The sequence below is a fragment of the Saccostrea echinata genome, unplaced genomic scaffold, assembly GCF_033153115.1.
Source record: "Saccostrea echinata isolate AGI-Se365-2 ecotype Australia unplaced genomic scaffold, CSIRO_AGI_Sech_v1 ptg000006l, whole genome shotgun sequence".
Lineage (NCBI taxonomy): Eukaryota > Metazoa > Mollusca > Bivalvia > Ostreida > Ostreidae > Saccostrea > Saccostrea echinata.
Genome location: NW_026889755.1, coordinates 8,404,322 through 8,431,344, shown reverse-complemented (window position 1 = coordinate 8,431,344; position 27,023 = coordinate 8,404,322). Strand labels below are relative to the sequence as shown.

The following is a 27,023-nucleotide window of genomic DNA, read 5'->3' as shown; positions in this document are numbered from 1 at the left end:
TCAGGAACGGCAAAGCCCTGATTGATCATATTTATGTGGAAGTATCCTCAGGTAGTGTAAATTCAAGTTTGTTCAAATCATGACCCCCTGGGGTAGGGTGGGGCCACAATGGAGGATCAAAGTCTTAAATAGAAATATATAGGAAAATATATTCTGAAGAAGAACAGCAAAGCCATGATTAGTCATTCTGATATGGAAGCATCCTCAGGTAGTGTAGATTCAAGTTTTTTTAAATGATGACCCCTGGGGATAGGGATGGGCCACAATGGGGGATCGAAAATTTTACATAGGAACAAATAGGAAAATATCTTCTTCTCAAGAACTGAAAATCATGTTTAGTCATTTTGATATGGAAGCATCCTCAGATAGTGTAAATTCAATTTTGTTCTAATGATGACCCCCGGGGGTAGGGTGGGGCCCAATGGGTGATTGAAAATTTTACATAAGAACATATAGAAAAAAATATTTCTTCTGAAGAACTGCAAAGCTATGTTTAGTCATATTGATATGGAAGCATCCTCAGGTAGTGTAGATTCAAGTTTGTTAAAATGATGACCTCTGGGATAGGGAGGAGCCACAGTGGGGGATCAAATTTTTACAAAGGAATATATGGGAAAACTTTCAAGTTCTTCTCAAGTACAACAAAGCCATTACAAAGCCATTTGTTATACTGACATGGAAGCATCATCAGGTAGTTTAAAATTCAAGCCCAAGCCCCCCCCCTCCCCCCCCCCATAATCTTTTCAATACTGAACTGATTTGTGCTTTTGCCTAGCCAATGTGCTCAGGTGAGCAATGTGGCCCATGGGCCTCTTGTTCTGTTATCTGCTGCAGAGTACAGACGTGTCTCTGTCAGCTCCGTCATTATTGTATTTGTAGATATTATATAGTATATAGCGGGCACTAATAAATCGCGTATTTTATCATAGTGTTGTCTCTATTCTCGCCATCACCGTACTTAGGTAGTAAGTAGAGTATAGTAGTAGAGAAACGCTATATTGGCGCTGCGAGCAGGGTATTTTAGTTTAAACTGCGGGGTAATACCTACCCGCACGTGTAAGTGCCCGTCGCCATCTTGGATATTTTCCGAGATGTAGGACAGCAGTATTTGTTTTATTTTATTTTGTATATACGTTTATACTTGCGTTTGTTGCTTAACGGATTAACCGCTTCATGTAAATTTATATTTTGCCGTGTTAGTGGTTGCCGGGCATAATGGACCGTGATTTCAGTTCCTTTGGTTTGGGGAGGGGGACTGTGAGGCCTAGTGGGGACTGGGACGCTCGTGTTGGGGGAAATGACCAAGAAGGTCTGGGGAGTACCCCGGGAGTCCCGCCTTCCGGAAGCGTGAGGTTTGCTCCGGGTGTGTGTAGCACATCGATGCCCCAGGGGGAGGGTGCCCCGGATGTCACCCGGTATGGGGGCGGAGACATGTCGCTTACACGGGGGGCTGATTCTGATGGGTCTTTGGAGACGCCCGGTTTCCAGCAGTTTTATTCCCTGCTCCAGGAACGACAGACTATTTTGGAGGGGGTCGTTGACCGAATTCAAGGGGAAATGGGTCAAATTCAAGGAAATATTACACAAGTTCAGGGTGATCTTGGTGCGGTTAATAGCAGGGTAGACAGCCTTGGTCAGGATGTAGGGGCCCTGCGTGGAGACATTGGTCTATTGCGCACAGACATGACCTCTCAGATGGGATCCGTGGAAAGGAATATGGGTTCCATGGAAAAGAATATGGGTTCCATGGAAAGGAATATGGGAACTCGGTTAAGTGAAATAACTCAAATGCTTGCGGGAATGATGAAATCTGATAAACCGCAGTCGGTAACTAACCCGCAGGATCTCAAGGTCACTGCCAGTCCGTCTGTAATGACTAGTAGCCAGGGGAGTCCCTGGGTTCCTAGCTCATTGCCAGAGCAGTGCCTTCCCGTTGAGCAGCCTGTAGCTAGTTTGTCGAGTCCCGGACCCGTTTCTATCCATAATTCCGAGGTCACGTCTGTTTCCGCATCTCAAGGTCAGCCACTTTCTTCAATAGGCTACAGTAGTCTTGGCTCGGCATTGCCGAGTACTATTACATTTGGCTCGTTCTTATCAGGGGACACAATGAGTGGGGGGTATCCTATACATCCCAGCATGGGCCCACCCGTCCCGGGTCATGTTGCTGGTGGTATGGGCATGCCAGTTACAGCACCCACGGCATCTGTGTATTCTAGTGCAGCTAACTTGGGTAGTCAGGGCTCTGGCTACTATGGTGGGTTGGTTGGGCAGTCGGCGGCGCTAGGGGGAGGACAGTCATTTGTACCTGGAATAGGGGGTTGGTCTTGGGTACCTCAAGGTCACACTTTAATGACTACTGCGGATACATCCCAATTTCCGAGTTTAATTCCTCCTGGTACTCGGAGTAGCGTGAGCAGGAATATTCCAGCTGAAATAAAGTGGATGAAGTACAATGGGGATGTAGAGTGGGGACCATTCTATTCAAAGTTCTCTACTATCGCTGAATACCATCAGTGGGGTGACCCCGATCGTCTGTTTGCCCTAAGTTTGACATTGGAGGGGGCAGCGCTCAAGTACTTCGATATCCTGCGTCGCAGGGGGGCCCTGTTACAGTCCCTGAAACGTTCTACTTTCCCACTTGAACGGTGAACGAACGCTGAACAAACGCAGAGCGAACGGTGAGTGAACGATGTGTGAACGTTGAACGCAACTTGGTGAACGGTGAGCGAACGCAGAACGCGAACGGAGCGCAAACGCGAACGCAAAGTGAACGGTGAACGCAAGATGAACGATATATTCGGAATGCCTCTGAAGTTTTCCTTGCATTGAAACTATTTTATTGTTTTATAATGCCAGGTGCAAACAAACAAAACAAAAATAAATCAATAATAAATAAGTAAACCAATAAATGAATGAATAAATAAGTCAATAAAATAATTTCTCCAAAATTGTCCTGAGAAAGACGATGCATGCACATTAAGTTTTTAATCACACGATTTTTATCGCATTAAAACATTGCAATTGTTGCCGAACGCTGAAGTATAAGAGATGTTTTTTTTGTTGGAAAATAAAAATGTTTATTCTTATTTGATATCAAATCAGAGAAAACTTCTGACTTTTAGAATGAATTAAAGTGGTTGTAACATCCATTCATATATCTCCGTGTTAAGGCGATTTCGTGCAAAGTAATGAAAAAAAAAATAATTGCAAAGGTCAGTGGACGTTTTGCATTTATACGCTTGTATTTTAAATTTTTAATACAATAATATATTATGTGTCATTTCTATTTTACATGATGATTTATCAGGCCCGTAGGAAGCAAATTCGGTTTGGAGGGAGGGGGGGCACAGTCATACATTTTCAGTTGATAGTTGAGGGGGCACTACCAAAAATTTCCTGATAACAAGCAAAAAAAAAAAAAAAAAAAAGGTCATCAGACTTTTTATTGCGGGGGCACAAGCATATAGTATCTATGTTTACTATAGTAATCTATATATCGGCAAAATTATTGGGGAGGGAGGGGGCACCCCCCCCCCCGATTCCTACGGCCATGTTTACTGAGCAGACTTCTACATTTATCTGTAGATGGCCGTGATTATACTCGGACAAGATAATACAAAGATACATATTCATATTATTTGTTATAAATTCAATTTTCAGAACTTGATATTCAAGTAATATGCTGTTTTAGTTTTTATTAAACAGACAAATGAGAGAGAGAGAGAGAGAGATTCCGTTTTAGCCCCCCCCCCTTCCCATTTCAGTCTTCACTACATGTTTGTACCTATATCAAACAAAAACTCTGAAATTTTTTCCTAAGTATATCAGACAGTGAAAGTAACTTTTTTTTTAATCAACAAATCAAATCCAATTGTTTGACAGTCATACAGGTTTTTTATTTTCCTGCTTCAAGTTCACACGAAGTCCACGTGCTTGTCCTGTCAATCAAAATCATTCGACACTGTGCAGGTGTGAAAGTTTCGTCACATCGAAGACGAAGTGCGAGTATTTCCAACAAGTTATAACATTTATTTTTATAATTTCTAGGTTTGATTCCAACATTTGAATAATAATTGAATAAAATACATAGGGCATTAACACTTGAATTTGAAACGTACTCTCTGCCAATTCCAAATACCACCGCCGACACGTGTACATTTTGAACTACTATTGTTTTGTGACTTTTTTTAGATGCCTGTTTGTTTTGAGACTGAAATTTTTGTTCTAAAAAAGACCTTAACTTTTTTTTTAAAATGTTAATTAAAATATTCTGGAAATACAATACTGACTAAGTAACCGATTTAGGGGGAAAAGGGGGGGGGGAGGTATTAATCATATCGAATGGCAAACATATAAAGTTACGGTGAAGAAAGATTTTTTTTTCTCTATAACTATAGACTTTACATATTATAATAGAGAAAATTCTGTAGTGCATTACATTTTAAATAAGTATTTCCTTTAATCACATCAATTTAATTCTCTCCAAAGATAATAAATTAATACGATATCCTCAATACTATGTATAACTCTCAGAACTAGTTCTATCATATTTTCTGTAGTAATTGAAAAAAACGTGTTATAAATAAATATTTTCGTAATTTTGCTGCGTAATTATTTGACTTGGATAATCATATCTCCATCATCGATTTGTCGTCTTTAACAAAAGAACAAAATGTTGTAGTGCTTGAAGTATTTGCACATTGCCCTTAGTTGAATTTAATATTTCAGCATCGTTCTACATAGGTACAGAATGTGCTTATAACAACTTTTATTTTCCAGAGTAATTTAATAAATAACCTAACAGCTAAGTTAGAATAATAAAAATATATATCGTAGATATTTTCCCCCATGAAATAATTATTCTTCAAACACGATATGTAAGTTATTAAATTAAAAAACCTGTTACTCCTAACCTACAAAAAGATAAGTCCTTTCACTTCGGAGTTCCGAATGACAATGAAAACTGAACGATAGGTGAACGCTGAACGCAAGGTGAACGCAAAGTGAACGGAACGAAGAGCGAACGCTGAACGCTTTGTGAACGGTGAACGCGAGCGCACGGTGAACGGTGAACGCAAAACTGTGAACGGAGAGCGAACGGTGAACGCACGGTGAACGAACGGTGAACACACGCTGAACGAACGGTGAGCGAACGGAAAAATGGGAAAGTAGAACGTTTCAGGGACTGTAAGTTTCCGAGAAGTTGTCCTCCGGATGGAGGAGAGATTTGGGAAAAGTTCCTTAAGAGCAGCCTCACAGCTGGAGTTCAGCTCGATATCCCAAAAGCCAGAAGAAACCATGGAACAATGGGCAGATAGAGTCATGGACACTGCCCAGAAGGCCTTTGGTGGCGAAACCTCGCCAGAAATATTCCAGGAGCAGCTCATTGTGAGATTTGCTCTTGGATGCAGTGATGGTGAGGCGGGTCAACAGTTGATCAACAATCCCCCATGTACTCTGGCGGAGGCAATAAAAAGAGTAAAAACTTACCAGTTAAGCCGCCGGGCAGTGGTTCGTCGCCCACGTGCTGTGAGGTCCGTTTCCTCAGAGCGGGACTGTGAAGGGCGGAGAGATTCTCGCTCGCCCCCTGCTCACCGACGTAAGCTCTCGGACTCCGAATGCCGAGATAAGTCAGAGGACCGGAAAACTGGTACCACTCACGACTCTAGGGAGAGAAGTAGGGGCCGAAGCCCAACTCGTAAACCTGTAAGGGGGAAATCAGCGAGTCAAGGACGCTCAAAGAGTTCAGGGACAGTAGTTTGTTATGAATGCAAAGAACCGGGACACATACGGCGGAATTGTCCGCGTAGGAGCAACCCAGAGTCCCTGTGCTCGTGTCTGAAAAAATCTGCCGAGACTAGGTCTAGGGAGCGTTCGTCTAGTGCTAATAGGGTGACTTTTTCTGATACTCCGAATGTCATGGCCACTTATGTTATTCCCTCTATAAGGTCAGGTAGTCAAAGTATAGGCTCAGGTGCGTGGCGAATCCCTATACAGATAGGGGGCCAGCAAATTAAAGCGACAATAGATACTGCAGCTGACATCACGATAATCTCGGGGGAGGTGTACAAGTCATTGAGGCCGCAGCCCGATATTGTTAGGGACACTAATGTCAGGCTCGCAGGCGAGGGGGCTGGTATGACCGCCCAGTACCTCGGAAGTTTAAATCTTCGCATCGGGGATTATGATTTTGTTCACCCGATTTATGTTGGCCCCTTACAAGACGAAATGCTTTTGGGAATTGACTTCCTGCGTGCACACGGTGCAGAGGTTTCCTGTGAAGCCGGTACATTAAGGGTCAAGGGCATAGATACGATTTTCGCCCTGAGTGCTGATGAGACAGTGCCAGTACTCGATGCGGTTTCAGTCCGCAGAGTGCGGGTCCCTCCGCACACTGCTCAAGTTATCGAGTGCACCCTTAGTTTCGATATGCCAGAATTTATGCTGGAACCAGCTAGCATATTTCCGCCTGGTATAGTAGCTTCGCGGACATATAATGCCGCAGGAAACAAAGCTAAGCTATGTATCTTGAACCTGACTGACAGAAGTCATATAATCAAGAGTGGTACTACAGTAGGGGAAGCTGCTCCTGCTATGGCTGTTAAGAATACTGATCCCACAGTGCGCCGCATGTCAGCGGAGGGGGAGACTAGTTATAAACACATAGCCCCACTCCTAGATCAGTTAGGTAAGAGTGCGCCTGTGGAAGTGAAGTCTCAGGCTGTAGAGCTAGTTAAAGAATTTGCTGATGTCTTTGCTGTAGATGACCTTGACCTCGGAAATTTTTCCGAGATAGAGCATCGTATAGATACTGGCGATGCACTTCCCGTTAAACAGCGGATGCGCCGCACTCCTGCTGTGTTCCAGGGGGAGGAAGAGGGTCATCTAGACAAAATGTTAGAGGCCGGAGTTGTCCAGCCATCTTCTTCAGACTGGGCGTCTGCCCCGGTCCTAGTCAGGAAGAAGGGTGGTAGTGTCCGCTGGTGCGTGGACTACAGAGCCCTGAAGAAGGTGACAGTCAAGGACACGTACCCCCTACCACTCATCGAAGAGTGCATGGACACGCTAGCGGGAAACCGCTGGTTTTCTAAACTGGATGCCAATGCGGCCTATTGGCAAATTAAAATAGCTCCGGAAGACTGGAAAAAGACAGCCTTTATTACCAAATACGGACTATTCGAATTCACAAGAATGGGGTTCGGTCTGTGTAATGCCCCCGCGACCTTCGCTAGGGCCATCAATCTGGTATTGCACAGACTTAACTGGAAAATTGCATTAGCTTTTCTCGATGATGTATTAGTATTGGGGGTTTCAGCACATGCTCACCTTGATAACCTGAGACAAGTGTTTGAGCGATTCCGAGCATATGGTCTTAAGTTTAAGCCTCGGAAATGCGAGTTATTTAAAACTAAAGTCGAGTTCCTAGGTAGATCCGTGAGCGAGCATGGAGTCGAGATGGGGGATCAGTACATTGAAGCAGTACGTGACTGGCCTGTTCCTTGCGATGTAAAGGGCGTTGAGCGTTTCTTAGGCTTCGCTAACTATCACCGTAGTTTCATTCCCCAGTTCTCGAGAATTGCGGCTCCGCTGTACGCGGTTACCGGAAAGAGTGGTTTCCGGTGGGGGGCTGAACAACACAGCGCCTTCGATGAACTTATCCAATTAATGACCAAACCCCCAGTACTTGCTATTCCGAACAGTACAGGTCACTTCATTCTGGATACTGATGCCTCGGATCATGCCGTAGGCGGGGAACTTAGTTAAGTCCAGAATGGAAGAGAGCGAACAATTGGGTATGGCAGCGCCGTGCTGTCATCCGAGCAGCGCAGGTATTGCACTACTAGAAAGGAGTTATTGGCGGTAATCAAGTTTACCAGACAATTCCGCCATTACCTGCTGGGCAGAGAGTTCACAGTCCGGACAGACCACCATAGCCTGGTCTGGCTGATGAACTTTAAGCATCCGCAAAATCAGATTGCTCGCTGGTTAGAAGAGCTTAGCCAGTACAATATGCTGATAGTACATCGCCCAGGCAAGAAGCACGTGAATGCCGATGCGCTGTCTAGAGACATATCAGACACATGCCAGAGTTACTCTACTAAAATCAGAGTCGAAGATTTGCCATGTGGCGGATGCCGGTACTGCCGCCGAGCACATGAGCGCTGGCATGACTTTAATACCGAAATTGACGATGTAATTCCTCTTTCCCAGCTCTTTGAGGAATCGCCTGTTAGAGCGGAGACGCAGTCCGCTGAGGGGGGTAATTATGAGATGTTAGATCCTACTCTCCGTCAGGCTATTGTGACAAGTACTTGGGAAGATGTTCCGTTGGCAGCAGGTGCCCCCGAACTTCCGAGTTTCGAAATCGCTGTCAATGGGGTGTCGAGTTTAAGTTCCGAGATTGAGGAAGTAAAGCCTCAAGTCTGTCAGGTATCTCAGGGTGACACTGGGGGAATTTCCCTATGTTCTTACAGTCCCGCAGATATGGCTCATAAACAGAACTCAGATGAGGCCATGGTTTACCTGAGACAGTCCTTAGAGACTGGGAATTTACCTACTGAAAATGACCTAATTATCTGTAGTCCGGAAGAGAAATGTTACCTTCTGGAAAGAGACTGTTTTACACTGGACGAGACAGGCGTTATTTGGCGAGAACCGGAAGACTCGGACATGCCTCGTAGACTGTTAGTTCCGAGAAGTCTCAGGTCTGAGGTCATGCACTTATGTCATGACATCCCGTCGTCCGGTCACCAAGGTATACAGAGAACTAAAGAAAGACTTAAGCAACAGTTCTATTGGTGGCGGATGGTAAAGGACATTAAGTTATATGTCAAGACATGCGACATTTGTGCCCGGAATAAGAGGGGTTCTCTGCCGAATAAATCGGAAATGAAAAGCTACCAGGCCGGAAGTCCGATGGAGAGAGTGCACTTAGACTTCCTTGGGCCGCTACCCCGAACAGATAGCGGAAATGAGTATATTCTCATGATGGTAGATAACTTTACCAAGTGGGTCGAGTGCATTCTGCTCCCGTCTCAGACAGCAGAGGTCACGGCCAGGTCAGCCATCAATGATTTCTTTTCGCGATTTGGCTATCCTTATGAAATTTTTACAGATCAGGGCCGTAATTTTGAAAGTGAGCTTTTATGTAAAATCTGTACAATGTTAGGTATTCATAAGGCACGGACCACGCCATACAGACCTTCCGGGAATGGCCAAGTAGAACGGTACAACCGCACCTTAATGGATGCGGTCCGTTGCTATATCGATGGTCAGCCCAAGACATGGGATAGGTTTTTGGGCCCACTGGCTGGGGCATTGCGGTCGGCGGTGAATCGCCACACCGGATATACTCCAAATCGTCTAATGCTGGGTAGAGAAGTCAACATACCAGCAACCTTAATGTTTTCCCCACCCCCTTCGCAATCTTTTCAAAATGGGGAGGAGGGTGAGGTTGACAGGTATGTACGTGATCTGGAACAGAATGTGCAGAGCGCGCATGACATTGCCCGCAAGAAACTGAAGGTCGCGCAGAAGGCAATGAAAAGGTCGCACGACATTAAGATCCGTACCCATAGGTTCAAGGTCGGAGATTTGGTGTATTGGCGCCGCAATGCGGGAAAAAAGGTAGAATCTATCTGGAAGGGTCCTGGGGTAATCATTGAAGCCAAATCTGATACAAAATTTGTCGTCAAATCTCGTCGCGATGTCAAGGTCATGCACCATGACAAGCTTAAGAGGTGTGAGGCCAGGCAACTTCCCAAGTGGTTAGTTACTTATCAGAGTAAGTTGCCAGGACAGTCAGTAAGCCGAGATGGAGATAGTTCCCTTGTGCGCGATGTGGTTAGACCGCTGGTGACTGCGGACTCAGGGTTATGTCCTGGGGACCCGGGGAGTAGGGTTAAGTCAAAAGTCAGCCCTAAACCAGCAGAAACAGTAGGTCCATATCTGGGTACCCGGAAAAGAGTAAGGGAAAGGTCAAAACAACCAGAAAAACCCAAATCGCCCAAACGACCTAGAGCCACTAAGGGGGCTAAGACCCGACAGTATTGTTTATGCCTACAATCCAACCCTAAAGGTTTGATGGTTCAGTGCGCCAGTTGCCGGGACTGGTTTCATCCCAGGTGTGTGGGTATAAGTGAGGATTATGCTAAATCAGTACCTCAGTATACTTGCCCCGAATGCAGTCCCGTCAGTGTTGGCAATCCCTAGGTTAGGATCCCGCAAGGGTGCGGAAGCATGTGTAGCTGTTTCCTAGCGTGATTGTATATATGTTTGTTCTTACTGCTAGGGAAGCAGATCTTTTTAATTATAAAGGGATATTGCCCTGATCTTATGATCGATCCACTTGTGATGTTCCTGACGATTTATTTACCCCGATGTTCCAGGGAGATGAATTGGAGCCAGTTCCAGGATGGGTCGTTCGCGACGGAGTCGCGAACGTGATATCACGTTAGATATCATGTCTGTCCTGGGCTCGGATATCCGGATCCGGAAGTGCCGACCGAAGATGTCACCGGAGGACCACCTGATGAGGGAGACAACGATGGACCCAGTGGTGGACCCGAGCGGACTCGGAAGAGGGATGCCCAGGACCAGACTGATGTGATGTATCCTGTGAACTGTGATATTATTAACTGTTAATTTTTATTAATATTATAGTGTTATTATGGACATTAATGTGTAATTGATTATGTGTAATTGTTTTTAATGTGTTAGGCCCTGCTAGGATTTAATTATTATATTTTATTTTATTATGTACATTATAATTTGTCCCATTGTAACGGGCTGGGACGCCCTTTTTCAAAATGGGGAGGAGTGTGGTGGTCTTGGAGGTACTGGGCACGAATTGCCCTGCTACCTCCAACCACGTGGTGCACGACACGCACCTGCCGTGACGTGTACCTATCCTCGCTCTCTTTTTCTGTTGTCTGCTGCAGAGTACAGACGTGTCTCTGTCAGCTCCGTCATTATTGTATTTGTAGATATTATATAGTATATAGCGGGCACTAATAAATCGCGTATTTTATCATAGTGTTGTCTCTATTCTCGCCATCACCGTACTTAGGTAGTAAGTAGAGTATAGTAGTAGAGAAACGCTATAAAGTGGATAAATTATTTATCAGTTCTACTAATTTTATTGTCATGTTTTTCTTCACTGGAGACAAGCACCCATGCCCTTATACAGGCCAGAATTTCCTATGATATTCTTGACATCACAGAATGCAAATATAAGTAATAAACAACGATTTTCAGTGAACATGGCGTTATGAATAGCAGTAGCTATGCTGGCATATTTTCCATGATGCGCTAGCGCGCATCATAGAATATGCCAGCTGAGCAATTGCTATTCATAACACCATGTTCACTGAATAACGTGGTTTATTTCTTTTATATAGTAACCTCTACTAGTACAATGTCAGTATACTGATCCGATATCAGTGTATTACTTGACAAAACATTAAGTAAAAGGTTGTATGACAAGTATTATCAACTCTAGAAATAATTAGTATAACTATACTGTAGTAGAATCAAAACACTTTACTTTGAATTGAAATTAGTACGACAGATTCATATCCTCCAGACTTTGGTAACAATACACATAAAAATATCTAAAATTCTGATGCACTGATAAATGGTAAAATTTTCCCTTGCACAATAGAGTTTAAATATGTAGATGACATTGGTTGCGTTGAAAGGTGCTTCAACGACAGGTATCGAGGTAAATCATTTTCAGTTTACATAAAAAGTGTATGAATGCAGTGTGTGCAGAATGTAATTCGGACAAAACCTGAGCCGAGAAATTTAGAAGGACGTGGTATGTCATTAAAAAAAAAAAACAATGCGACTTCAATGATTACTTTTTCATTCTAAAATGTATTTTCCTAAGCTAAATCATACAATGCTGCTTTAGGAATTTATAAATCGATAATGTCAGATTTTATCTGCAGGCGACCACATTTTATTTCTTGAAGCAAACAGTTTATTTCATGTGCGGCCACCTAAAAAAAATGTTAGATGAAATAATCTACTTTAGTATTTTTTTAGGCCTCAACTTTAATTTGTGTACAGTTCCATTGATTGCTTCAACAACTTGAAAATAATACATAGCAAATACTTTTCTGAAATTGTATCACCATTAGGATTCTTCGCAAATATTTTTAGGAAATGTAACTAAGGATGCTGGATTCGAGACCTATAGATGTTTTACTGCACAGAAACAAATACCCTTCTCACTGTCTATTCTAATGCTAAGTAGCAAATCTTGTGACCTCTTTTTACACGATTTGCGTAAAGGGACCCCAGACTCTGATTTTTGTAAAAATATTGTATGATATTGGTATGTTCTGATAAAAACACGTCATTCCATGATTTAAAGAGACATAAGGGCTGAAATGCATTTCGTGCGTGGTAAGGGTCGTTTGTCAAAGTTCTGGATAATATCCATACAACAAACATGATATTAAAAACAGCGAAGAAAGCTTTTGAAGAATATTTTATTTCGATACTGAAACCGCTTAATTATTAATGGTAAAAGTACATAAGCCATTCGGGCAATATTTACAAAATATTTTCAGAACTTTGGAGAGAGTGGTCAGAGCTTTAAATGAAACAGGCTTTTTAAAGACCTACACATTTAATAAGAGTACTTTCTTTATATTGTATATTGGTTTTATAATTATATTTCTGAGATGAGTTATTAGTCGCATATGTATGTTGCTAACATGTCCAGATAAGGATCAATGGTATTGTAAATTTTTCCAGCCATTGAAATCGTGACAGACAACCCGTATTTCGTTGCATACTTCATAAGGAATGCATCAGCAAATCCGCCCTTCGTCACTATCAGTCCCTTAGCTGTTACCATTGCCTTGTAGATTTTCTCTGCAATGGAACCTGCAGCTATCCCTGCATTTGTGATCCCCACTGCCGGCAGTACCACAGTTTTGATGAATGCATAGCTGGCCACCATTACTCCTCCCTTAATCACCCAATGACAAATTTTTGAACTTAAAGGGGTTCTCTTCTTTTCTTCTAGGTCATTCCTGTCCAAACTTGCTACAAATAAATTAATGTATGTTAATTTAACAATCACGTACAAAGCAGAGATGGTGATAATCGGGTAAATTTAAATCATTTTTCCTAAAGAAAGGTTTATAAAATAAATCCCCACAAGAACAAATTTCACATTGATGTTTCAATCTTTCTATGAATAAACTGAACTAGAACCGTCCAAAATGGACAAATACCCCCCGCTGGGTTTTTCGGAGAAGATGCCAAGTCACTAATACTAGTATTTGATGGATGTAAGAGGTGTTCACAATTTGTTTAAACATTTAGAGTGAAAATTTACCGGTAATTGCTCATCATATTTTTTTAATGAATGAAACTTAGGCGCAGCCTAATAAATCATCATTACTAATAACATTGCTTTTTATTACATTGAAAAAAATAAATAACAATTTTCAAGTATTTCTTTTTTGTAAAATATGGATGCATTATTTATCAATTTTTTCAACAATGACAATAGGTCAAGATCATGACACACCCTCAGGTCATAAGCAAGCTTTGTGTGAAGTGGAAACTCCCAACATTATTCTCCGTAAGAAAGATACGGACCGGTCACGTTCGCACAGACAAACAGACGGACAAGATGATTCCTCCCCAAACTTTGTTTGCGGGATAAATTATAAGGTTAAGGTTGATTAAAGATCCCCACTCGGCGAACGAGTTACAAGGCATGAGAAAAAACCACAAAAAATGTTACGTACCTTGAACAACTGGTATGGAAACAATCAAGATCAATAGCAATACTTTAAACTCCATGATAATGCGCCTGTAAAAATCAGATGAGTACAGTTTTGTGTAATCGATGCAATACTAATATTGATTAACAATTAAAATGAAATATTCAATGTTGGTGTCCTTTTTATTTTGCCGATTTATTGATCATTGTTGTTTTTAGGCCAAGTCGACAATATTTCAGCCTAATTCGGCAGTACAAATTTATATTCTATAAACGTTAACAGTTTTGAAAGTTTTGGGGTTTCTCTGGCGGCCCCCAATGAGCCCACTCTTTTGAAAACCAGAGAAACGATATTTAGCGTGTCAAGGGGGTTGTAATCCTTGACACAGGGCCTCATTTAACGTCCCATCCGACGGACTTGAAATTTAAAATCTATGAAAACGATTAAATTGGTTAATACGAAAAATTCTAATAAAAGTATATACATTTAAATCTTGCTGTAAAAATCAGTTTCTTGTAAGTATTGTAGAACTGTACAAGGAATAATGTTTGTAAAAAAACATGCATTGTTTGCACATTATTCAATCTACTTTGCATAGGTGAAAAATCAGTAAATTCTAAAAATCAAAGGATACGGTGTATAGTTATTGCACAATCGCATGATACACATTCAGGTTATTAATTAAAGATCCTTTTCAGGTTCTGACTTTCATCTTGCAAATAAGGAAATAAACAAAAAAACAAAACAAAAAAAATCAAAACACTATCATTGATAACAAGAAGACTTTGTTTTCAGAAATTAAAAAAAAAATGCAGATTCAAGTTTTAAAGTTTAATGAAAATTATTCAGAAAATAACACATAATTTTACCTTTCAAAACAGTGAATAATGTCTTTCGCAGCACCGTAAGAAAGGGTAGAGTCTATAACATAACCCAGTCACAGTTTCCGGGAAAATTATTTCCGGTATGGTTTTCAAATGTACAATTTGCTTCAACACCGAACCCGATTGTATTTTTCGTGACATTGAGGCGGGAAATCCAAGTAAGGAAAAGTTCGAGGTATATGCCGTTATCCTTTCATCTCAGCAACTGTATGAAATGGATGAAGAAACAAGGTAAGAATGTTGTATGAAGATAATTATAATATAGTGAATGTGCGGTATTCAAGAAATTCTCAACACCTGGATAAAGTTTTGTAAAGATATAATCACTGATAATACCCGGACTCAAAGAGAGTGGGTGCCAAATTTAGTCGAGTGTTAACAGTTGCCTTTTATTATTATTATTTTTTTTTTCTTATCCATAGTGACACTTGGAAAGATCTGTTCGATGTAAGATCAACATCACTATCTGGGTATGTGACATCTTCCACAAAATTGGACAAGTTGTTACAGGAGTATGATTATACAACTTCCTCTAGGTTCTGATGTTTAAAAAGTTCCAAACAATTTGGAAAGGATGTTGGTAAGGTCTTGTTGCGATATTTTAAATGCAACTTTAGCAAAATAATTTCTTGAATCTTCTCATTATTGTAACCATTTTAAAATTTAAGCTCACCTGAACCATAGACTCATAGTGTCGGGTGGTTACAATTTGATTCTGTGTTTGACCTGCATGGTTACGACCTATTAAGTGGTTTCGACCTGCTCACAGGTAAGTACATGGGTAGCTGTATATTGATAACATAATGGCTTTTAAATTAATAATTAAAATATGCATTGTCGATAAAAAAAAATCCTATGTAGACAAAAACAAAATGTGAAACTGTTGCAAGTGTTAATTAATTGCTTCAGAACGAAACCACTCGTGTCGAACATGGATTTATGTCGAAACCACGCGGGTCGAACAAGTAATAGGAAGGTAACCATCCCCATTCTAGGCTCACATGAGCTTTTGTGATTGAAATTTGTCCATTGTCTGTGTTGTTGGTGTTTTGGGTGTTGTAAACATTTTAAAAACTTCTCAACTTATTCTCCAGAAAAGTTGAGAAGTTGAACTTAGAAACTTTTTTTATGTATTTGTTCAAAATAACCCCCCCCCCCTTTATCAGATTCACATTTGTTAATACCAATTTACACTGAAAAATCTTTTGCAATTACTGTAGATGTAGGAGAGATTGATAAATCCCTTATCAGATTTGTGGACACACAGGAAAATGCTGAACCCCATATAGAATATGATGCTATCCCTTTCATTATTATGGGCAAAAAAATCTTGGAATGTCACCAGGGATATGACAGAGACAAAAGAAACAACCAAAAGAAACAAAGCAAGACAAGAGAAGATGTAAGTATGCATTATTTATTCTACTTCTAATAAACTATGCATTATTTATTCTACTTCTAATAAACTAATATTGAGGCAAAGATGAGGACTGTGAAGGATAACCCACTGTCTAGGGTTTCACATTACATTTTATGAGAACTAGACCAGCCGGGCTATATCCAGTCTCTGGGGAACAACATAACCCAGTCACTGTTTAACATAACCCAGTCACTGTTCAACATAACCCAGTCACTGAACAACATAACCCAGTCACTGTTTAACATAACCCAGTCACTGTTTAACATAACCTAGTCACTGAACAACATAACCCAGTTACAGAACAACATAACCCAGTCACTGTTTAACATAACCCAGTCACTGAGGAACATAACCCAGTCACTGAGGAACATAACCCAGTCACTATACAACATAACCCAGTCATTGTTCAACATAACCCAGTCTCTGAACAACATAACCCAGTCACTGAACAACATAACCCAGTCACTGTGTAACATAACCCAGTCACTGTGTAACATAACATAACCCAGTCACTGTGTAACATAACCCAGTCACTGTGTAACATAACCCAGTCACTGAGGAACACAACCCAGTCACTGAGGATCATAACCCAGTCTCTGAACAACATAACGCAGTCATTGAACAACATAACCCAGTCACTGAACAACATAACCCAGTCACTGTTTAACATAACCCAGTCACTGAGGAACATAACCCAGTCACTGAACAACATAACCCAGTCACTGAACCTTTATCTCAGCTTAGCTGTTTTTTTTGTAGTCTGACCACACATATAGACGAAAGCGTAGATTGGTGCAGAATAGCAAAAAGAAAGCTTGTCCTGTTCGAATAAAGATTCGTCATGTAAAGTTTTCAAGCTATTTGGTATGTATTAATTTGTATTATAGACTCATTAAAAATTGTATCGATAAATGTAATGTGTTAATATGTTCAGTGTTTATGTGTTAATGTACGTTTTGCTGTTTAATATTTTAAATGAATACAAGACACAATTTACTTTTATATAATTTAAAGCTTTCAAGTAAAGAAAACACACCTCATCATCAAAAGAAACTGGTTAAGAATCTTAAAGAAGACCTGAAAAATTCACAAGTAGAGAAAATTAAACATCGTTTTTATGTACAGTTTCCTGATGTAAAAGATCATAGAAACCATCTAAAAGGAGAGGTAAATAAAGAAAATTATTAATGGTATTACTATCATTTATACTACACTGTCTTATGTCAAGACCTTAACTGATGCATTACAATTTAACTACTTTTTATGGAATTAAAGATTATGGGGCATGTTTTTATTTTAAACTTTAACCTTGCCAATAACTTTTCAACAGTAATTGCTAGGGTTTTCATATTTCACATGTGTATTTCTTGGAACAAGTCCTTTCTTGGGGTTCAAACAAATTAGACATTTTGGGATTTGACATGCTTTCTAAAAAAATTACCCATCTTTAATCATGTTCATAACTTTTGATCCAGTCCTAGGACTTTTATATTTTACATATGTATTCCATGTGACCAGACCTTTCTTTTGGTACAATTTTTTTTTTTTTTTTTACATTTTTCACTTTGACCTTGGAATTTTAGTCTACTTGTGAGAAACTTTAACCTTGACCATAACATATGAATTATTGGTGCTAGAACTTTCATATTGCATTAATCTTTTCCTTGCAGCAAAACATTTTTTTCTGATACCAATATTTTTTATCTGATGATCTTTACCTTGGAATTTTGACCTACTTTTGAAAACTTTAACCTTGGCCAAAATTTTTGAATGGTTGCTGTTAAGACTTTCTTATTTCACATGTGCATTCCTTGTGACAAGGTATTCCTTGTGCATTCCTTGTGACAAGACCTTTCTTTGCATATAAACCATGGGCCTCTTGTTTTTATAATGTAAATAGTTTAAAGATAGCATGATGGACACCAGGCAGCAATGGTTTTCAAGGGATAACCTTAAAAATGTAAATATTTTGCTTTGTTATACCAAATCTATTTAGAATAAAGCATTTAAAAAAAAGAACCCACAGTAAACCGTACGGGCATACATTCTGCCCAATTTTGCACTGTTACCCGTCGTCATGCAATGTCACCGTTGCTATGTAATGTTACGTGGAGGGCATAGTTTACACATGCGGTAGGATAGCAGTACTTTTTAACAAATGTTTTTAAACCGATCAAATTTGACTTAACATGAAAGTATAACAATAAGGTTTGTCTATATTGTTCATGAAAAATTAACATTTTTTTGTTTATAGACTGAACAGTCCATGAAACTGGTTAACATTTTGTGTGAATGGCCAAGGATGGATCTTCCCATAAACAAGGGAACAGGAAACATACACGGCTACAATATAGCAACTCTGGTAATTTTTAGTATCTGTTGCATGCATGGTTATCTAACAGCCCTGGGTTCAGAATTTAATTTTCTTATTTGTCACTCAATTTTACTGTTTATTTCACACAATCATATGGTGTGATCTGACTTTCTGATCAGTTTTCTGAATCCATATCACCACTTTCTGAAACTGACTCAATTTTCAGGTCAAGTTAGAGAAATTTATAAAGAATTGATGTTTAGATATATGAACAGCATGATATATATAAAAAAGCTCAACAATGAAGATTAGAGTTAAAAAGGGGATAGTATAGCCTGCTCTAAGTTATTAGTAATAGTTCTATAACACTACCTGTTTATGGCAGAGAGATTTTCAGGAGAAAAATTTCCTATACTTATTTAAAAATTTTAACAGTTTGCAAAAGACATCAAAACAAACCTGAAGGAAATATTGGAATTAGAAGAGGGTGATAAGAGGTAAATAATAAACATTGTAAGCAGCCTATTTACTTTTAAATTGTCTTCATTAAAATTATGGGCAATAAAATGAGATTCCATTCATTGGAAATTAAAGAGATTTTATTGTATGTCTTTCATATATAGTTTAACACTGTTTCATGCACTTTGGTTTACAAGATGTACCGTAACCGTTAAATTAACTTGATCAAGTGTTGTAATATTATTCCTTTTACAGGTGTTATGAACCACACTGGAGACATCTGCGATGGATTGACAGGAATGACTTGACCGACCATAATGTGATGAATAACTCTGTGAAAGGAATGGAAGAAAGAAATAAACTTTTTCATAAAGAGGTAACCTCCATATGTGCTCTCTGTAGATTTTAATGTATAAGCATACAATGTATTTTACAAGGCTAGTCCTGCATATTCTTGCTCATGTGCAGGTGTTGTTATGGATACTGATTTATAACATGATTGTTTTTCTTTTTTATTGAACAGAGTCTTTCTGTACTCATGATATATATATATATATATATATATATATATATATATATATATATATATATATATATATATATATACTCACACAGTTGAACTTCAGTATCTCGAACACGGATATCTTGAAGCTTATGGATATGTCGAAGTGATTTGGAAGTCCCAAGCACTTAATATCTTAAGTATTTTACCCCCAATATCTCGAACCCTCAGATATCTCGAAGTTTATTCTCGGTCCCATTGAGTTGGAAATAATGAGGTTTGACTGTATATATATATATGCGTGAGCGTGTGTGTGTGGGGGGGGGGTGTTTGTGTTAGAGAAGGAAACAAGTTTATTTGCCTATTTTTTTCCCCTTCCAATAGAGATGGGCTGAAAAGAGTGCTCTTGGTTTAGAAGAATTTTTGGCTTATTTAAACCAAAAACAATCATGTAAGTCTCAATTTAATTTGCTATTCTACATTATATAGCTATATAAACTTACCATTGAAGATGAATCTTAACCTGTCACCTTTAGAGCTTTGTGAATATTTAACTCTTAGAGTTAAGTAAATTGTCATCAAGACTTCATATAAGTCCGACTAAGATTTATAATTAAATTTCTAGACATACATCATCAGTACATCTGCTTACTAAGGATTGATTTCAAGAGGTAGACATAATGTACCCATTAAAGAATATTGTATGTTCTGTAAATAATTTTTTTTGGTGATAACTTTATTTTTGCATATTAGCGAGACTGTTTGTAGGGGAAAATTTCATTCACACATAATATTCCTCTTATAAAGATTATATAGGGCAGATACCAAAAGTTGTGAAAATTTTGTTTCGCTTGTAAATACCAAGTAAAAGAAGCACACATTTTGCACCAAGTTAATTCCACTCTCCCTTTTCAACAAATTAAAGACGACTAAGTCATGTTCATGCAGCATTCTTCATTGTACTTCTTTAATAAAAAAAAATTTGTCGATTTTAGTGGTCTCTTCAGTCCTCCAGGATATTACCTTAGTTTGAAAAACTGCAATAATGGAAAGCTTATGGCAACACTGGAAGATGAGTATGATATTTTTTATTTATCCTTGTTGAAGAAAATGGAGAGGCGTATTGTGTAATGTCAGTCAGGGGTTATCTTTGTAACTAAATTGTTAACTTTTAAAGTAAACCATATGTCTCCTCATATCCATAATTTAATCATAATTCATATCTGATTTTTTCTTGATTTGATTGATCGCCATAGACAACTTTATTCTTAATTATTTTCATTCTCTTTTAGGACAGGACAGAGATTGAATGAAGGAGTTAGATACTTTAAGGATGTATTGCTTGTAGAAGCAAGAATCATTATCGCTTCTGTTGTCAAGAACATAACATATAGAGAAGTTGAAGAACTTCTCTATCCATTGAAATAACAAATTTATGTTTCGATTGATTGAGTTTGCAAATTTGTTATATTGGAATATTTCGATTGTGATAGCTTTGCAAAAGATGTTCTACATCAATTGCTATATGACATGTTGAACAATATTTGTTTGCAGATTCTTTACAGTTATTATATATCACCATCTAATGAAATATTGTTATGATGTAAAATGGACTCTGTCAGGGCTGATCAATTGTACTTGGTTACTCTAGATGAACTCATAAACTCTAATAATTGTGATTTCATTCAAATCCAAATCCACACCAGACCCAGACTGTTTTATCATTAATTCCTACTAGAAACATTAGTTTAAATGTAGGAAGAATTTGATAAAATTTGATGTAATTTGACTTTGAAAATATCTATTAAAGTTTTGTTTTTCTGACAAGTGAAATGAATTTCACATGCAGAATTCATACCATTGGATTTGGGTGTAATTTAAAAGGAACACTTGTGCAGCCATGCATTATTTCTTAAATAGTACCATGTATGTATTTGTATGGTCTTAATATTGTGTGGCCATTTTTTCCCCCTAGGATTAATTGATCTAAATATTTTTATCTTTAAGTTCCTCAGTGACGAAAACCAATTTGTATAAAAATTGGGAGCAGAGCTCTAGAAAAAGGCTTAACATTAGTTTATGTTCCAAATAATGATTGTGTCAAATAAATTATTTTCCTTACCACTTTTGTATATATGCCTTATACATGGAAACCAAATTATGCCGTTAATTCATATTCAGTGCTTGGGTTTTGTTTCACAGTGACTGGGTTATGTTGTATAGTGACTGGGTTATGTTCCTCAGTGACTGGGTTATGCTGTTCAGTGACTGGGTTATGTTCCTCAGTGACTGGGTTATGTTGTTCTGTGACTGGCTTATGTTAAACAGTGACTGGGTTATGTTGAACAGTGACTGGGTTATGTTAAACAGTGACTGGGTTATATTAAACAGTGACTGGGTTATGTTGTTCTGTGACTGGCTTATGTTAAACAGTGACTGGGTTATGTTGAACAGTGACTGGGTTATGTTAAACAGTGACTGGGTTATGTTGTTCAGTGACTTGGTTATGTTGAACTGTGACTGGGTTAGGTTTCCCAGTGACTGGGTTATGTTCCTCTGTGAGTGGGATATGTTAAACAGTGACTGGGTTATGTTGAACAGTGACTGGGTTATGTTAAAAATTGACTGGGTTATGTTCAGTGACTGGGTTATGTTTTTCTGTGTCTGGGTTATGTTGAACTGTGACTGGGTTAGGTTTCCCAATGATGGGTTTTGTTGTACAGTAACTGGGTTATGTTTCTCAGTGACTGGGTTATGTTCCTCTGTGACTGGGTTATGTTGCGCAGGGACTGGTTTATGTTGCTCGGAGACTGAGTTATGTTGTTCAGTGACTGGGTAATATTGTTCAGTGACTGGGTTATATATCTCTGTGAGTAAGTTATGTTGTTGAGTGACAGGATTATGTTTCTCTGTGACTGGGTAATGTTGTTCAAAAACTAAGTTATGTTTCTCAGTGACAGGGTTATGTTGTTATATGACTGGGATGTGTTAAACAGTGACTGGGTTATGTTAAAAAGTGTCTGGGTTATGTTAAACAGTGACTGGGTTATGTTGTTCAGTGACTGGGTTATATTAAACAGTGACTGGGTTATGTTGTTCATTGACTGGGTTATGTTAAACAGTGACTGGGTTATGTTGTACAGTGACTGGGTTATGTTGAACAGTGACTGGGTTATGTTAAACAGTGACTGGATTATGTTGAACAGTGACTGGGTTATGTTGTTCAGTGACTGGGTTATGTTAAACAGTGACTGGATTATGTTAACAGTGACTGGGTTATGTTAAACAGTGACTGGGTTATGTTGTACAGTGACTGGGTTATGTTGAACAGTGACTGGGTTATGTTGAACAGTGATTGGATTATGTTAACAGTGACTCGGTTATGTTGTTCAGTGACTGGGTTATGTTAAACAGTGACTGGGTTATGTTGAACAGTGACTGGGTTATGTTGAACAGTGACTGGATTATGTTAACAGTGACTCGGTTATGTTGTTCAGTGACTGGGTTATGTTAAACAGTGACTGGGTTATGTTGAACAGTGACTGGGTTATGTTAAACAGTGACTGGGTTATGTTGAACAGTGACTGGATTATGTTAACAGTGACTGGGTTATGTTAAACAGTGACTGGATTATGTTGAACAGTGACTGGGTTATGTTGTTCAGTGACTGGGTTATGTTGAACTGTGACTGGGTTATGTTGAACTGTGACTGGGTTAGGTTTCCCAATGATGGGTTTTGTTGTACAGTAACTGGGTTATGTTTCTCAGTGACTGGGTTATGTTCCTCTGTGACTGGGTTATGTTGCGCAGGGACTGGTTTATGTTGCTCGGAGACTGAGTTATGTTGTTCAGTGACTGGGTAATATTGTTCAGTGACTGGGTTATATATCTCTGTGAGTAAGTTATGTTGTTGAGTGACAGGATTATGTTTCTCTGTGACTGGGTAATGTTGTTCAAAAACTAAGTTATGTTTCTCAGTGACAGGGTTATGTTGTTATATGACTGGGATGTGTTAAACAGTGACTGGGTTATGTTAAAAAGTGTCTGGGTTATGTTAAACAGTGACTGGGTTATGTTGTTCAGTGACTGGGTTATATTAAACAGTGACTGGGTTATGTTGTTCATTGACTGGGTTATGTTAAACAGTGACTGGGTTATGTTGTACAGTGACTTGGTTATGTTGAACAGTGACTGGGTTATGTTAAACAGTGACTGGATTATGTTGAACAGTGACTGGGTTATGTTGTTCAGTGACTGGGTTATGTTAAACAGTGACTGGATTATGTTAACAGTGACTGGGTTATGTTAAACAGTGATTGGGTTATGTTGTACAGTGACTGGGTTATGTTGAACAGTGATTGGATTATGTTAACAGTGACTCGGTTATGTTGTTCAGTGACTGGGTTATGTTAAACAGTGACTGGGTTATGTTGAACAGTGACTGGGTTATGTTGAACAGTGACTGTATTATGTTAACAGTGACTCGGTTATGTTGTTCAGTGACTGGGTTATGTTAAACAGTGACTGGGTTATGTTGAACAGTGACTGGGTTATGTTAAACAGTGACTGGGTTATGTTGTTCAGTGACTGGGTTATGTTGAACAGTGACTGGGTTATGTTGTACAGTGACTGGGTTATGTTGAACAGTGACTGGGTTATGTTAACAGTAACTGGGTTATGTTAAACAGTGACTGGATTATGTTGAACAGTGACTGGGTTATGTTGTTCAGTGACTGGGTTATGTTGTACTGTGACTGGGTTATGTTGAACTGTGACTGGGTAAGGTTTCCCAATGATGGGTTTTGTTGCACAGTAACTGGGTTATGTTTCTCAGTGACTGGGTTATGTTCCTCTGTGACTGGGTTATGTTGCGCAGGGACTGGTTTATGTTGCTCGGAGACTGAGTTATGCTGTTCAGTGACTGGGTAATATTGTTCAGTGACTGGGTTATATATCTCTGTGAGTAAGTTATGTTGTTGAGTGACAGGATTATGTTTGTGACTGGGTAATGTTGTTCAAAAACTAAGTTATGTTTCTCAGTGACAGGGTTATGTTGTACAGTGACTGGGTTATGTTTCTCTCTGGGGTATGTTGTTGAGAGACTGGGTTATGTTGCTCGGGGACTTGGTTATTTTAATCAGGGACTGGGACTTGGTTTTCAGTAACTGGGTTATATTTTTCAGTGACTGGGTTATGTTGAACTGTGACTGGGTTAGGTTTCCCAGTGACTGGGTATTGTTGTTCAGTGACTGGGTTATGTTGTCAGTAAGTTTTTTATCATCTTTTACAGTGTATTTCAAAGCTGTAAAATAGGATTTAAATAAATTTAGAAAACCCTGAATATCTACTAAATTATGTGTGTTCATTATCTCACAGTTGAACACTGAACTGGTTATGTTATTGACTGGATATAATATGTTGAACAGTGACTAGGTTAGGTTTTCCAGTGACTGAGTTAAGTTTCACAGTGACTAGGTTATGTTGTTCAAAGAATAGATTATGTTGGTTTGTGACTGGGAAATTTTTTTTCTGTGACCTAATGGCTATAAACCAGGGTCATATTAAAGAATCATCACTTCTTGTAAAACTGCAGGTCAACAAGTTATGGATTTTTGTTTTTTTTCACTGTACGTGATTGTCTTTATGGGCGGGATTCCTTTTACCCTCGGAAGGTTAGCGTAAGAAATAATTATTGAGAAATTCAAATCTTTACACACATGCTAACTAGGTCACTAGTTCTACCAGTGGCTAACTGTTAGGCCATGAAAACGCAATCTATTAATTTATCACGTTATAACTATTAAATACCCTAATCTTCGTGAAAGTCGTTCATTCGCCTGAATGTCCTAATATTAAGACTCCGATTATGGCTATTGATCGTATTATTTGCCACACATAACCATAATGTTTACAAAACTGCATCGGGATCGAATATGCGCTATATTACAAAAAACCATACCGGAAATAATTTTCCCGGAAACCGTGACTGGGTTATGTTATAGACTCTACCGTAAGAAAGTAACCGTGTTAAAATATCCTTGTGACCAAACAGACCTAAATTAATAACATCATGTGAGTGAAATACAACGTGCAATATTTTCATTGGCCAGTTATTTCAACTTTTTTATTTCGCTGTGGAAACGACGATAAAGAGTCGGAAGAACACAAAAAGAAAGTAAACGTTTTCGGAAAAACCCATTTTATTATCCACAGAAATTGGGAGAAAAAGTCCTTTCCTTTTCTCTTTAAATTTTGATTTATGTTTATGTAAAAGGAAAAAAAGTAACCCAGTTGGAATACCCTTGTGACCTAATCTTTTTAAATTTTTAGCACCATGAAAAATTGCAACGAACAACGTTTTTATGGTAAATATGTATTAGCGAAAACAAACAGAAGAAGAACGATTCCGAAAAACTATTTTATATCCAAAAAATTAAACAGATTAAAAACCTTCAAAGTATATGTATTTACAAAGAATACGTCCCACCCTCTCTGATTTCCAAGTCCTGATCAAACTTTTTAATTAAGGAAAGTATGAATTCTTCCGATTAATATTCTACCAAATTACTCCGAAATACCTTAAAATCAGTCCAACGACTTTACGAGGGCTTGCAACTTCTTCTTTACACACAGGTTTCACAGTATTTATCCGAACGGCATAATTAATACTCCGTAGTACGCTGAGCTTTGATGATTGTCATATCGAACTGTTTACCACAATGGTGTTTTTTCCTTCCTTTTTTCATTCATAATAATGTGACACACTACAACATGAGAACTGCAATTTTCTAAAAATAGATTTGTGTACCTTATTTAAAAATGTATGGTGTGCAGTATGGATAAAAATAACCCTTTAAATAGTATCCTTTGGTAATTGAAGACACATGTATAACATTTGAACAATTTAAAAAAAAAACTTGTAGTAGCGGCGTTCTATTACATGTACTTTCATTAATGTCGCCCACAGGGCCATCTGTATCATCGATTTCATAAGCATAATATTCATAGTTTCGGTATTTCGTGAACTGAAAGGACAAGGTATGGTAACGGCCGAATCTGGCCCCTAATTTGATGTAAAAATCAGAAGACAGCTAAAATCGTGATACTTTGTAGTTAAGAACTTAACATGATGCTTGTTTTAAAACCAGCACTAATTTTGATTCAAAGCTTACACGGAGGCCGCATGAGGGTGCAGAAGTAGGACATTTTACCGAATTTACTCAATTCTGGTGGAATTTCATCAAATTTGAGATACTTTTCACTTCGGGAAACATAGAGCACAAGCTTGCCTATCTGAGATTTTTATTCATAAGATACATCTGATACTAGTGTATGAAATATATAAATCTGGTAGATAGGCAAGCTTGTGCTCTATGTTTTCTGAAACAAAATGTGCTGTAAAATCAATAAAAATTTGCATAAAAATGAGAAAATTCGGAAATTGACATGTTTTCTGACCTTCCTGTGACCTCTGTGTATCCCATAACATAGAACCAATACCCATTTTGTGGCAGAGGTGACTAAAGGTTTTTGTTGATTAAACTGTTGCATCATTCTAAAAGACACCCTAAACAAGGGGCCAAAAAGCCTATCTTGTCCTTTGTTAATTTAATACATGTCTACAAGAACCGTAGAGGTTTAATCTCTGTCATAGCACCCTTTGTTTTTTTTACATTTAAATATGGTCTAACCAACG

General features: G+C 38.7%; 2 protein-coding genes across 2 annotated transcripts; one reads left to right on the top strand and one right to left on the bottom strand.

The window, feature by feature from the left end:
• Positions 1 to 12,647: 12,647 nt before the first annotated feature.
• Positions 12,648 to 13,840, bottom strand: LOC133180495 (uncharacterized). The gene is made up of 2 exons (XM_061315007.1): positions 13,773 to 13,840; positions 12,648 to 13,059 (listed from the first exon to the last, which is right to left on the bottom strand). The coding sequence occupies exons 1-2, from the start codon at positions 13,825 to 13,827 to the stop codon at positions 12,701 to 12,703; spliced, it is 414 nt and encodes a 137-aa protein (XP_061170991.1). The 5' UTR covers positions 13,828 to 13,840; the 3' UTR covers positions 12,648 to 12,700.
• A 2,029-nt stretch (positions 13,841 to 15,869) lies between these two features.
• LOC133180494 (uncharacterized) lies at positions 15,870 to 20,709 on the top strand. Its single transcript, XM_061315006.1, has 6 exons — positions 15,870 to 16,034; positions 18,307 to 18,414; positions 18,802 to 18,863; positions 19,081 to 19,201; positions 20,323 to 20,403; positions 20,620 to 20,709. The coding sequence occupies exons 1-5, from the start codon at positions 15,948 to 15,950 to the stop codon at positions 20,353 to 20,355; spliced, it is 411 nt and encodes a 136-aa protein (XP_061170990.1). The 5' UTR covers positions 15,870 to 15,947; the 3' UTR covers positions 20,356 to 20,403; positions 20,620 to 20,709.
• Positions 20,710 to 27,023: the final 6,314 nt, after the last annotated feature.